The sequence below is a fragment of the Nipponia nippon genome, unplaced genomic scaffold, assembly GCF_047370975.1.
Source record: "Nipponia nippon isolate SJK-2023a ecotype South Korea unplaced genomic scaffold, ASM4737097v1 scaffold_4, whole genome shotgun sequence".
Lineage (NCBI taxonomy): Eukaryota > Metazoa > Chordata > Aves > Pelecaniformes > Threskiornithidae > Nipponia > Nipponia nippon.
This window is the reverse complement of record NW_028262358.1, coordinates 116,853,392-116,867,292: the sequence shown is the minus strand read 5'-3', so window position 1 is coordinate 116,867,292 and position 13,901 is coordinate 116,853,392. Positions and strand designations below refer to the sequence as shown.

At 38.3% G+C, this 13,901-nt stretch overlaps 1 protein-coding gene across 1 annotated transcript; it reads right to left on the bottom strand.

Annotated features, from left to right (window-relative positions):
* Window positions 1-2,024: 2,024 nt before the first annotated feature.
* On the bottom strand, window positions 2,025-11,628 carry TDRD15 (tudor domain containing 15). The gene is made up of 3 exons (XM_087775689.1): window positions 11,477-11,628; window positions 10,911-10,989; window positions 2,025-8,429 (listed from the first exon to the last, which is right to left on the bottom strand). The coding sequence occupies exon 3, from the start codon at window positions 8,422-8,424 to the stop codon at window positions 2,398-2,400; it is 6,027 nt and encodes a 2,008-aa protein (XP_087631815.1). The 5' UTR covers window positions 8,425-8,429; window positions 10,911-10,989; window positions 11,477-11,628; the 3' UTR covers window positions 2,025-2,397.
* Between the last annotated feature and the right edge of the window lie 2,273 nt (window positions 11,629-13,901).

Here is a 13,901-nt window from a genome sequence, read left to right as displayed (position 1 = left end):
AGCTAACAATTGTAACGTAATCTTATAAGGCACTTCTGAAAATCCGTATCAACAATGGCAACAAAAGACCTTCTCTATATGTACAGGTGCAGCGTAATCCTGAAAATAGTTTCAATTATCTAGTTTTTACCTTAAGCACTTTGGGTATCAGACCTTCAGAAAAGGAATTACTATCACAAGCTAGACATTATGAATTGGAAATAAAACACACATTCTTGCAAATAAATCTAACATTTGTAATTTGCACAACATAAAAATAGTACACATGCAGCTGTTTATTTCTTCTTAATCATGCGTCACTTCTAGGCTCCATTTTATAACCTTAGGTCAGCAGTGTTCTACAACTACATGCAAGTTAAAGCACAATATACTTTACATTAGCAAAAAAAAAAAAATCTAAATTAAATATGCAAGTTGTGTATTAATACTACATCAACAGGACTAGCATTTAGGGTATCCAGATGATCTTTAAAAAGACAAGACACCCAAGCACCTGCTGTTCCAACTGAATGATAGCCCGAAGTTAGAATCAGTGTTAATTAATCCTTAAGTGTCAGTGCCTCTATGTGAAAATTAAGTATTACTGGGCACTACAACTAACATAGCCCAGTGAAGTAAATGTAAAGCTATCACTCAACATGAGTAATGGTGCACAACACAACCTCTGCATTTTATTGTAAGAGCAAGCAGTATGTCAAATTATTGACAAAGAACATGCCAGTTAAGTCAAATTCTGCAATATAATAAAATTGTGCAATATAAAGAAAACAGTTAGCAATCACAAATGGTTACAGAACAACCCTCTATTTAATGAACACATTAACATAACACTTCTGATACTTTAGCTAATATTTACTTAAGAAATTTTATCTTATACGTATTGTAATTTGTTACTAATGGGCATCTGTTGCTTATATGCTGAAAATATTTGCATGCTTTTTGAATAATGCACCAGCAGAGTTAACTTTGTAAAGATCAACTGGCATTGTCTTATCTCTGATTTATTCTAATTTCCTGGACATGTCTCTCTTTTAAAAAAAATTAAATTCTGTTTTCCAGATAAAGTTTAAAGCTTTCAAGTTTTCACAGAAATTAAATACATCATGATATCGGGGGCGGGGGGGGGGTAAGGGCAGGGAAGTGTTCTTAGATCTTATTTGCATCTAAAGATGCATTCGATGTATTGTCTATCATTAGGGATGTTTTCATTTAAATTCAAATAATCACAGGGCATACAAAGAAAACGCCTCACAGTTTAGGCCTCTTCAACCTTTACCTTTGTCCAAACAACTAAGGAAAGAGGCAGGGGAAAAAAATTAAATATAAAAAAAAAAAATCAGAGAAACACCTGATAAATTCTTATTATTTCAGAATCGTTACTGAAGAAAACAAACAAAAAAAAGTTCTAAGGTGTATACAGCATATCATCACTTTTCAGTTTTCCTGAAATTTCCTCCTCCTACAAAGAAGAAAAAAGGAAAAGGCTCTGAATGTTTCCCTTCAAGATACAAACAGACTAAGTGCATGGAGAAAACTTCCTCTCTTCATTTTGACAGGTGGGTGGGGAGGATGGAGGGGAAAAATCAGGGGAACACCACACTCAGCACAGAGAATGACCCCAACTCTGATGCAACTCAGATACCAAGAGAACCTTGAGACAGGTCAATGGCATCTATACACCAAGAGCTAACTGAGAACAGCTTAATGGGTGTCTCTCCCATAAATGGGGATCCAAGTTTTTGGCTTACTGTTAGTAAACTTTCTCCTAACAAGAGAAAAATAATTCACACGCGAACTTTGGAATTAGAAACACAGAGAAGAATATGCTTGGCATCTTTGTTTTCTGAGCATCCAAACCAAGGAGACACCACCACTGTAAATCAGATGTTACTGCAAATGAAGTTTTATATATATATATATACACACACATAAATTGTAAAAGCATTCTGACAGAAAGGTTTGCCAAAAACATGATTGTCTAAATAAATATAACAAGAGATCCTGGAGGAAAAAAAAACGCCAAGTATAGTATCTGTATCTTTTTTTAATGCACTGAAGAAGCGCTTTCCTAACTGCAGTCTACTTATTATTCAAATAATTCTTTTGATAGTATCTTCACACTGTCTTTCTAGAGTGTGGAACATCAGAATCACAAGTCTCAACCAGCACTTCTGGTGGCAGATTTACTCGGTATTAAGGCCATTTTACCTTTATCATCATAATGCTGGAAAAAAACAACTTCTTCACAATATTGCCCACTTATTGCAGTTTTTCTTTTCTTTCAGTGTTATATGAACTCAGATCCTTTGTTAATGATATTCTAGCACCCACTTTACCAGATTTCCTTATCTGAAACTTTATCACAGATAGTGCTATGCTTTGGATACTTTTTTTGTTTCACTTCTTTGCTTTATTTCTGTCAGCAAAATAAGAGTTTTCATCATAATTATAATCTGGTTCACAAACGGAAGCACAGTAACTAGAATTCGGACACTTAGGCTGCAAATCTGTTCCTTCTGATTTAATTCTGCCAACTGGAATGAGGCAGCACCTACTTCTAGAGTAGACTGCATGGCCGGCAGCAATTAAAACATGAGCTAGACTGTTCTCCTCATACAGAACATCCACCTCTAATTTCATGTCAGAGCCATAGTGTTTAAAATGAAATATCAGACTTGGTTTACTAAGAAGCTTCTGAAACAGAAGTTTAGCTTCATCACTCCAGTATTCCCCCTTGGCAGGAACTGTATCATGTAAAGAGCAAGAATGCACCAAGCATGGTAAATAAGACAGACTTTCTGGAATAACTTTAAGTTTATGGATATCAGAGTAAGGGATGCTCTTCAGAAAGCCATAATCAATAAACTTAAGAACAACAGACTGACTTGTCACTTCACTAACTTCTGCCCTGTTCCACTGTTTGTCCAGTCCAAACTTGATCAAGCAGCTAGCACCAGGAGCCACTAGTTCTTTTGGCAAAGCTGGCAAGTCGTCAGGAAGGTCAGAGAGCAGCAAAGACAAGTTTTTCATGCAATCAAATAAGACTTCAAACTGGATGCAGAAGTTCGAAGGATCAGTAACTGCAGTTGCAAACCCAGGATACCTTCTGCCACTCTGCAGCAGCATCCATGTGATTGAATTTATCTTGAATGATGTATCAAACTCCTTACACTTTGTATTATTGGATTTTTCTGGTCCAACAATAGTCCGACAATGACTTAAGATCTGGTTCAAATACTCCTGAAGCAGAATTTCCCCTATTAAAATATCTACTTCCCAGATATGAGAGGATTCCAAATATCTCAAAAACAAGATCCTTATTTCATGATCCAGGAGTGCATTTACTACATGGACAAATTGAATTTTCTTCATTTTTTTAAACCAAACCCATTTACAAACCACAGCTTGTTTAGGAATACTTTTAATCTTGTCACTGAGCATCTTTGCACTATTTAAGGAGACCATCTCACACTTGCCATAATCCATGAAAAAAACTAGCATTAACTTTTCCCTGACAAATTTCTTTATCACTTTTGATCGATACCACTTCAAGTTCCTTTCAGATTTTGTCATGCATTCCAATCCTTCTTCAATGTCATCCACCCTAAGAAAATCACTTCTTTGTGCTTCTTTGACAAGCATTATGTTTAACTCACGCAATATTTGCAAATTTCTAAGTAACTGTACATGAAATTCTCCACTCTCTGAAATATTAATTACTTCTGCGCCTTCTACCTGTCCCGAATTTAGATCTTGAGGAAGGACATTTAAGGGTGTTTTGGAAGTATTTTTCATCCTAATAGGCTTAGTTTTACTTTGACCACCTAAACTATTCCTAGATTTTCTCTCTTGAGGATTACCATTTTTAACCAGAATTTGTTTTAGCCTATTTTCCTGATAATGCATTGGTGTGTTCTGCCACCTTGTGCTGCCTTTTTTCTGCAGAAGGTCATTAGACATAGACTTTCCATCACAAATTACATCTATTTCCCACTGCTCTCCATGTTGCTGTAAGAACTTGCAAGCAACTGGCTTGTTATTTATTTCGCTTAGAAAATAGGAAGTACTTTCATTAGTCCAGCTTTCATCAGGAACACTTTTTACTCTGCTAAGGAAACAATGAACACTGAGCCTCGGCAAAGTTAAAAACTTTTTCTGAATTGTGAAGATTTTTGAAGGACTTACAACTGCTGCATTACCATAGTCAATGAACTCTACCTCAAAGGAGTTTCCCAATTGCAGAGTTTTAATAACTGCTCTACAGTAAAAACAATCACTGTCATGCTCTGCTACAATGAGATCCCCTACCATGAGCTCATCTAAGGAATTTTCATGACCTATATTCACCATGCTTTCATTTAATTCTTCTGCTAGTTGTATTATTAAGTTTTCATCCTCTGCAAGCTGAACATAGAAACTTGATGGACTATTCATATGAGAAATATAGCCTGCTACTTCAGAATTCACCCGAATATCACGTTGAGGAAGACTGATTAATTTAGGTATATTTTCATTACTCCTTTCCTGCTGACCTGTATAATTTAGTCTTTCATTATGAGATTCAGAGAGAGCATTTACAGTTGTTTCCTCTGAATTTAAAGTAGGATGAGAGAGTGAGTGAAGAGAAGGCTCTCCAACCAGAGGTTCCACTCTGTGCTCCAGAACAGCACTGACAGTATTTCCCAAACCTGGTTCTTGACTATCCTGTAAAGTTAGCGGTATTGAGGACCCACTGTACAACTTTTGTGTGCAACATGCAGTTTGCTCTTCACCTCCAAAATTGTGTCCAATATCTGTCTGATAATACTTGTCATATACTCGGCATTTCACTTCAGCTTTCAATTTAACTCTTTCAGGATTTTTAACTGTTACTTTATTGATTTCTTTGCCATCTTCCATGTGATATATCACTCCTCCATTACTTCCAACAAATTGTTCCGTATAATTTTTTGGTGCCAATTCTTCCAATATTTTTTCTTTAATTTTCTGACTTACTTTGAGCTGTCCATCATACAACTCCACAACAATCTGTCCATCTGATTCACGGGATACAACTATAGCCTTCAGCAGTTTACCAAGGAATGTTTCCTCAAACCATCTAGTAACTCCTGCTGGAATTTTTGTCTCCCTAAGATCTGACAGACAGCATTTAATAGCTTGCATGGGTGTGAACATTAGGTCAGTGGCAGAGTCTGGAATAGGCATCAACTGGTCTCTCTCTACCATATGCTTATTTCCAAAATCCACAAAGTCAACACATAAATAGGATGTAGATTCCACAGGAAAAGCCAAAGCTCTATAAAAGAGACCATCTTCAAAATACCTGGCTATACATAATCGCGTATCGGTGGTATCATATTTCACATTATTTGACATTTTACTTATGACACTAACCTTCTTCATCAACGCCTCTATAGTTGCAGTGTTTCGATTAAGCTGACAATAGAATTTTGAAGGACTATGTATGTGAGTTATATAAACTTCCTCCTCACTTCCAGTTTTTATATTAAAAGATGAGTAGCAAAAACTGTACAGAGAACCCAAAGATGCAAGGTTTCTCAAATCAATATGTTCAGACTGGGTAAGACCATGTTCTCTGAGGAACTCCTCTGCACTAATAAATGGAGTCTGTAAGTCAACTATATTGCATAAACAGTTGGGGCTTACAAGAATAAGAGCATAAATGATGCAAGTCAGTGGTCCTCTACAAGCAGAAATGAAGTCTTCAAAATGTATACGCACTTCTTCAGACCAATTAAGTGAGTCAATCTGTGAGGGTACATTTTTAAGTCCACATCGAAATGCTTGACTTTCCAGAGTAAGGAAATCTGGAAGAACAGCTTGAAGATCTTTAAGTAGAACTCTTTCCCGATAACCATAGTCTACAAAAACGACATCAACTTCGTTTGTGGATACTTGCTGCAGAACAGTTGCTCTGTACCACTTCCCATCTTTGGGACATTTAACAACACAGGCAACCTGTCCAGTTTTGTAAGGGCTGGTATGCTCTTTATAGTAAGTCTGAATTTGTTCCATTAAGTTATTTAGCTCTGGCAGTTTACTTCGCAACTGACATGAAAAATCTGCTGGTGAAACAATGTAAGAACACACGACTTCAAAAACAGCTCCTGGTTTAAACACGAACTCTCTATAGAAGAATTTCTTCTCATGTACTGATTTACAGCTTTTAGAGATAGCACCTTTTCCAAAACAGGACAGCACAACAGATTCTTTCAGCACTGAAGGCACACTTAATGATTTTCCCTTCTGAAATATCTCTCTATCTCCAGGTACCTTATTTTTATGAATATTACAGGTGCTCTGTGCTTTTATTTTTTTTTTTTTTAATTTGTGGCGATTCAGGGCTTGACTTTTTTTTGCTGAATTTAGAACAGAATCTGGTGTCTTTTCCCAATGTTCAGCATATCCAGCTTGAACCATACACGTGGCAACATCTCCTTGCTGCAAATCATTCTTATACTGAGCATTAACAATATACTTGTTGTTTTGCTTTCCAATGACATGAAGCAGGAGTAGTTTGTCAAACACAACCTCTTTGAAGAAATCCGTTTCCTTTTTAACCCACACATCATCAACAGGAAACGTACAAGCAAGTGCACAACACACAGCTAAAGCTGGTAAATCAGAGAACTCAGGAAGCAATGTTTTCACATCATAATAGGGTACTGTATCTGTATTTCCATAGTCCAAAAAATAGACAGTAATATTTACATGAAGCACTTCAATGACAACAGCCCGATAATAATGCATGTCTTTGCTATACCGGGCACAGCACAGCAATCCAGGTTCTGGGTTTTTAAGGACCATTTCATCAGCTCCACATTGGTTATATGCATCTGCAATATTTTTCATCAAGGCTTGAAATTCATTCTGATATTCACATGTTTGAATCCAGAAGTCAGATGGATTTATGACATATACCACAAAAGCAGCATGGAAAGAATTAATTTGCATTTCTACCCTTTTGCAGCGGCTTAACAAAGAAATATCCCATTCAGGTAAGCAGTTTTTTGTATGTTTACTTCCAGTACAGTTCTTAAATGAATTGTATCTCTCATCACATGGTTTGTAGTTTACAGCAATACTTGTGATTTTTGTCTCCAAAAGCGAGACACATGCTGCAGCTGCCTTGTTCAGGTTTTCCGGATGCTTAACATTAATTCCAAGATTTTGATTTTGCAGCGTAACATAATATAAGCGTTTAATGTCATTGAATAAATCAACATGGACACATACAGAAGTCTGTCCTATCAAGGCCTGTATAAGTTCTTTCAGCTGAATTTTTATTACTGTTTCATCCTGACTACCAAAACAAGACAGCGCACATGGAAATGAAGTCATTGGTAATGCCATGAACTCTACTTTAAGTTTCTGAACACAACTAGATGGCACAGCTTCAATATTGCCAAAATCCATAAACCAGACTTCCACACGGTCAGAGAGCAGCTGTTTTATCACTCCTCTATGCCATTGTCCATTTTGCCTTTTGGCAGCACAGAGTAGCCCTAAACTATCAAAAGATTTGTTATTTTCTGTACTGATAGCTTCATAGTACAAATGCATAGCTCCTGTCAAATCTTCCAGCTCTTTCTGCCATTTCTGTATCTGACAGTAAAATTTATTTGGGCTTACTGCAACAGTTATTTTTACATTTTCTTTACTGCCAACAGGTACACGTGGAAAGAGATCATCTGGAACTGGCCAAAAATCTGTTGGTTTCTCAGAATCACTGAAAGTAAGCAACTCCTTGACTGGATACTTCTGTTGCAACAACTGTGGCACTCTCTTACAAAGCATTTCTTGAGGAAACGCTCTTAACGTATCTACAATAAGACAAAATGAATCTCCATCAATAGATTTTCCTAACTGCAGTTCAAGAACATCACTAATGATCTTTGGTACTTCTAGAATAAACAGTTGGTATGGTATAACAGCTTTCACATGACCTGCAATCTGTAATCCTACCAGAGATGAAAAATAGTTAATGGCTTTTGGACCCCATTTTTCTCCAAGAGGAAGTATGCTTGCAAAAACACCCAAAACCACCTTTGGAGGCAGCTGAAACAATTCATCGCAAGCAGAAGCAAGATGTGTTTCCTCAACCGCTAGCACTTGCCCAGTGTCCATAAGAAAAGCCTCACACATATTCTCTCTCTTTTCCAGAACTCTTCCTCTATGCCATTTTCCTTCTGTGTCTTCCACCAAACAAGATCCACCAACGTAAACATTATCTTTTACTTTGAATACACGTTGTATTTCATTTTGTAGTATGTAATAGTCAAGCTCACATCCTGCCTTGTATTGACCCTGGAACACTACAACCAAGCATTCAGGATGGCATTCTACGTGAGTTATCTTCAGATTCATATCTACTATGCTTGGTGAGGGAGTCAGAGATTCCATTCTGTCTGCAAAGAAAAGGAGTAACATCAGCCTGATAATTTTCCATATTTTTTCTTTGTCAACTAATTCCTTACATTAAATTTGTTTTCAAAATGCTTTAATAGCATATTATCACACTTCTGGTTAAAACATATACTAAACATTTAACAATGTCATGTTTTATGCAACCGGGATACACTTGACACAATTCTCTTGGTGAAGACATGTTCAGATGACATTTGAAAAAAAAAAAAAAAGTACCCCTGTACTTGCTCTTGTGGCTATACTAATTTTATCGCTTGAGAATAATTCGTAATCAGAAAGCTGTTCCCAGGATAACACAGAGAATTAAAGATTGTATCAGAAAACTCGGGGGGGGGGGGCGCGCACAACACCACAACACAGACATGCAGGGATGCAGGACAGGACAGACATCCAGGAAGATAACTATTTCTTCTCAAAGAAAAGTATTTCTGCTCAAAGAAAAGAAGAGTGGAAAGCAATTCATGTCATTTATACAATTTCTGCTCATCTTACAAATATTACTTACATCCAGTAAATTTAACTGCAAATCTCACCAAAGGAGATCCAATTGAGTGTTTCATTGCACTGCACTTGCAGTTCCAAGGAGAGTTTACCTGTGACAGTATTTCCATTCTGTTTCTCTCTTTCTTTTTAATATGTGAATGACCAGGGACTCCTCTCCTACTCACCCTGCTTTTTCTGTGTAAATCACTTCTTCAAATTAATGACATCTTACAGCTCTGTGCTTTATTGTTTACTTGATCTGGCTGTCTATACACTATCAGGTATAACTGTAGCGTATTTTAAGTTTTCATAATTGTAAGGACATACAGAACACATTATCTATGTCCAATATTTCTGCATTGCCCATCAACTAACAATGTCCCAGGTATGTTTTGTACTGTCTCAACACTCCGATTCTGACAGTTTAAGTATTTTCAAACCCTTCAGATACTTCTCTGACCTTTATCTATAATCTGGTCTTCAAGATCAGCTTTCACTTCCATTCAAATCTGTCAATGGATCTGTGATTTCATATTTTTTAAAAATGCTGTACATGCCCATAATTTAGTCAAGCAATTCTATGAAATAAACCGCTGTTCTAACAAAGTAACTAGGGGCGTACCACATCTGTCAAATGCAAAGACAGTGGATAAACACACAAGGATAGACTGGACAAAGCATATGCTTGATTTATGAATTTTTATGTAAAGCTGAACGTGGAACTTTCAGTTTCAACTGAAAGTTATTAGTGCAAGATCTTTCTCAGCCTGCAAAAAAATCTTCAACAGAACTGCCACGATGTCCTGGTTTCAGCTGGGATACAGTTAATTTTCTTCCTAGTAGCTGGTGTAGTGCTGTGTTTTGGATTTAGTATGAGAATAATGTTGATAGCACTGATGTTTTAGTTGTTGCTAACTACTGCTTACACTAGTCATGGACTTTTCAGCTTCCAACGCTATACCAGGTGCACAAGAAGCTGGGAGGGGGACAGCCAGGACAGCTGATCCAGACTGGCCAAAGGGCTATTCCATACCATATGACATCATACTCAGCATATAAACTGGGGTGAGCTGGCTGGGGGGCAGTGATCGATGCTCAGGGACGGGCTGGGCATCAGTCAGCAGGTGGTGAGCAATTGCATTGTGCATCACTTATTTTGCATATTCTTTTATCTTTATTATTGTCTCTTCCTCTGCTGTCCTATTAAATTGTCTTTACTCCCACCCATAGGGTTTACCTATTTGTTTGGGTTTGTTTTTTTTTTCCAATTCTCTTCCCCATCCCAAGGGGACTGGAGGAGGAGGAGCAAGCGGCTGTTTGGTGCTTAGTTGCCAACTGGGGTTAAACCACAACACACAGTAGTTTTTATCACAAGCATACATGAAGTAGCTAGTGATCATACAATCTGATTCAGAGTAAATACTGATTCCTATCATTCTAGTTCCACAAAAACCAAAAATTAATAAAAAAAATAAGCACTCCTACAGCAAAGCTTACCAGAACATCTCCAGCAGGAGGAGGAAAGATACAGGACTTCTCAGAAAACAAACAAACAAAAAAACCCCCACCACCAGCCACCCAAAAAAGCCTCCCAGTAAAAGCAGTACCAAATCCAGATCTGACAAATACCTTCTTAAACAAGCCCCCTTTTTTCACTTCTTCTGGTAATAAAACAGAAAGCTAAATTCTGGCTTTTTTTTTTAATTAAAGAAAACAAACTTCAGGAAAGGGTTCTGTCTGCCTAAAAGAAACACCTGATTGTTAGAGAGAATCAGACTTTTGAAGGTGCACCACTGATGCTTTGGGCACTTTTTGGTTTTTCTCATTGAAACAAACTCCTGTTTGCAGAAACACATAACAAATGAAAACAATCTGTGCGTCAACATTCGCTTGTCCACTGTCACAGCCCAAATAACAGCATCACACTGATATCGTCACATTTCTACAGTTTAAAAAATGACCTTTTGCTTTTTACTCACCTATATGCCAGTTAGGATTTATTCATTCAGAACACACCTTTAGAAAACTTGGCCTTCTTATTAAAAACTCTGCATCTCTCTACAAGGAAAGATGACAGAAAAATCATGAGAAAAATATATGTAAACAAAATTCTTGTACTACTTCTCTAAATCTTCTTCCTGCCCAACAACCACACCCTGGAAGAGTTCCTCATACCCAGTTTAATTACAATGTTAAGATTTCAAAAAACAAAATCACAAAACTAAATCCACCTGCCTAACACCATGGTAAGGCCATTCTTTCTTCACTGCAGTTCAAAAAACACACCAGTCAGAAGAACACTACACACATAACCTACCACCTACATGCTAAGCAAAAGGCATCACACATTTATTTTTGTTTGCAATCCGTCAGCCACCAAAATCTACACTCTATGATGCACTACTACCACACAAACTTATAGCATAATAAAAGGGCTTTTAAATGCAATCAAATACAGGGGACAAGCGACAGCTTAAGGCATCTGCGCTGCCCCCCAAACCAGCAGCCCTGACCGGGGCTGTCTAACGCCCCAAGCAGCGCTCACCTGAGGAGCAGAGCGCAAAGCCGGGCTCGACAAGGCACAGACCGGCGGGCAGACGCTACCGCCCCCAGGCGAGACTCGAAAGCGATGACCGCCAGCCTCCAGAAGCAGCTTCTTTACCACTCACAAGCGCGAAAGCGACATGTGAGAGCCGTAACTGCCAGAGCACGGTATTTTTTACAGCACCCCGACTCCCACCCAACAACCAACCACCCACCACCACCGCTCGCCCCGCACTGACAAAATGGCGGCACGGAGCCCCGCTCCCACACGCTGCCAGGCAAGGCGCACGCGCTGCAACACTACGGAGACTTAAACGCCTCTTCGGTGGCGGATGGGCCTTGAGGTTGATTGGCGGGAGCGACCAGCCAATCGGCACGGCCCAGTGGCAGAGGTGCCGCCTCCATCTTGGGCTGAGGGCAGGCGGGTGAAGCGCTCGGGCTGGGGCCAGTGTCCCGCCTTTCTGCCTGCGGGTAACCTGTCTAGTTTTTCTTTTGGAGTTGGGCTTTTTTTGTTTGGTGGGTTAGGGGTTTTTGTTTGTTTGTTTTGTTTTGTTGTTTTTTTTTCCTTTATGTTTGCACTTTGTAGCTGTCTGTTATTGATAAGGTGGTCTCTAAGCTTTGTAAAAGGTGCCAGTGGGTCACTGAATTTTCTGGAGCTATCTAAACAGGATTTGAGAGCTCTTATTCTTTCCCATCATCAGGAAGAAATTCTCCAGGCTGGGAGGAGTACATCTTAACTGGGTGCTAAGAGCTGCTCCCCTTGCTTTTGTATGCAAGTCTGGGGGTGGTTTTTTGGTTTCTTTTTTTTTTACTAAGAATATACCCTTAGTGAGGTGGTCACAATAAGGAAACTTGGTGTGAAGCATAGTCCTACAAATATCAACAGATGCTGGTTTATTTATAACTGATTTTACTCTTGGGAATGAGTTCATATGTGCATAATAGTTTCTAAGGGTTTACATTCAATTTTTACGTTTTTTTTTTCCACTGGTCAGGATTGCTTCATCATAGCTATACTTTGCAAAGTTGGGAGAGAGAAAAGTTGCTTTTGCAATTCTTAGAGATAGTAGTCATTTCCAAATACAGCTATTACATTGAAGTCTGGATAATATAAGTTTAAAGTGATATTGTACCTACTTGAATTAACCCTAAAATTTACAGGAGTTCTTAATTTAATTTTGTAGGTAAGCAGTCATGTTTGTCATGTTTAAGCTTTTTTGTAAGCTACTCAGAAGAAAGGTTGTACAGGGGTATCCCTGATACTTTTAGCTTTATATTTCTGGACAAAATGTCTGGTTTATTCTTGCATTCTTACGTTGGACAACATGATTCCACTACTGGCAGGTTACTTTGGAAGACAGAGTTTTGCCTAGTCTGTTTACTTCTTTAAGAGTAAATAAGAAGACGTACTTATTCTGAACTATAAGGTTGTTTACTTTCTTCCACAATGTAATGCAGTAATGTCCTGTGCATTCCCTCTATACCCCAGTCTTCCCATTTTGAACTTACACAGACACAGGAGATGGCCTCAAGCTGTACCGGGGAGGTTTAGGTTGGATATTAGAAAAAAACTTCTTCACCGAAAGGGTAGTCAGGCATTGGAACAGGCTGCCCAGGAAAGTGGTTGAGTCTCCATCCCTGGAGGTATTTAAAGGAAGGCTAGACGTGGTGCTTAGGGACATGGTTTAGTGGTGGACTTGGCAGCGATAGGTTAATGGTCGGACTCGATGATCTTAAGGGTCTTTTCCAACCTTAACGATTCTATGATTCTATTCTATGCACACACCCCCCCCCAACATGCTATTAAGCCTGTTTCAGCTTTTCTTCCCCCCCCCCCCCCAGGTAACAGCAGTATGCTTCAGGGTTTAGACATACATACTTCTCTTTAGGCAGCTCCTCCAGAAGGCCTTCCCACAGAAAACATCTCACCCTCACCAAGTACCTCTTACAGAAGGTGCAAACTTCAGCAAGCTTCTGAAGTCTTACAAGTAAATGAGTCTGTGACATAAGAAGTCTGGAACGGTAAGTAATTTAGCAGCTTAGTATATGCCACACTTTTTTTTTTTTCCTCCATATGACTGTTTACCTGCAGATACTGTGTTTTGTATTGTTGTACTCATTGGGCTTAAATGGGCTGTCTTTTAAGACTATTCTAAATTTATATTTCCTTGAATATACATCTTATTGCAAGATAACTGTTTTAAGGAGATGGACATCCAGTGTATCTAAAGACTTTGGAAATCCTTGCAAAACATCTGAGCACACTTGTGTCACTTCTAATAAAAAAGATAGAATACCAGTATACTTAGCATAGTAATAGACTGATGAAAACCTTGTAATATGGAAATTTTCCCTTGTCTAAGGTGTTTTGAAGCTCTGACTAAATGTATTTGTGTAGTTTTACTCAGTGTTAGATGATCAGATTT

What these genes read in the sequence shown, in the direction of transcription:
- TDRD15 (XM_087775689.1), bottom strand. Translation starts at nt 8,424, where the DNA reads ATGGAATCTCTGACTCCCTCACCAAGCATAGTAGATATGAATCTGAAG.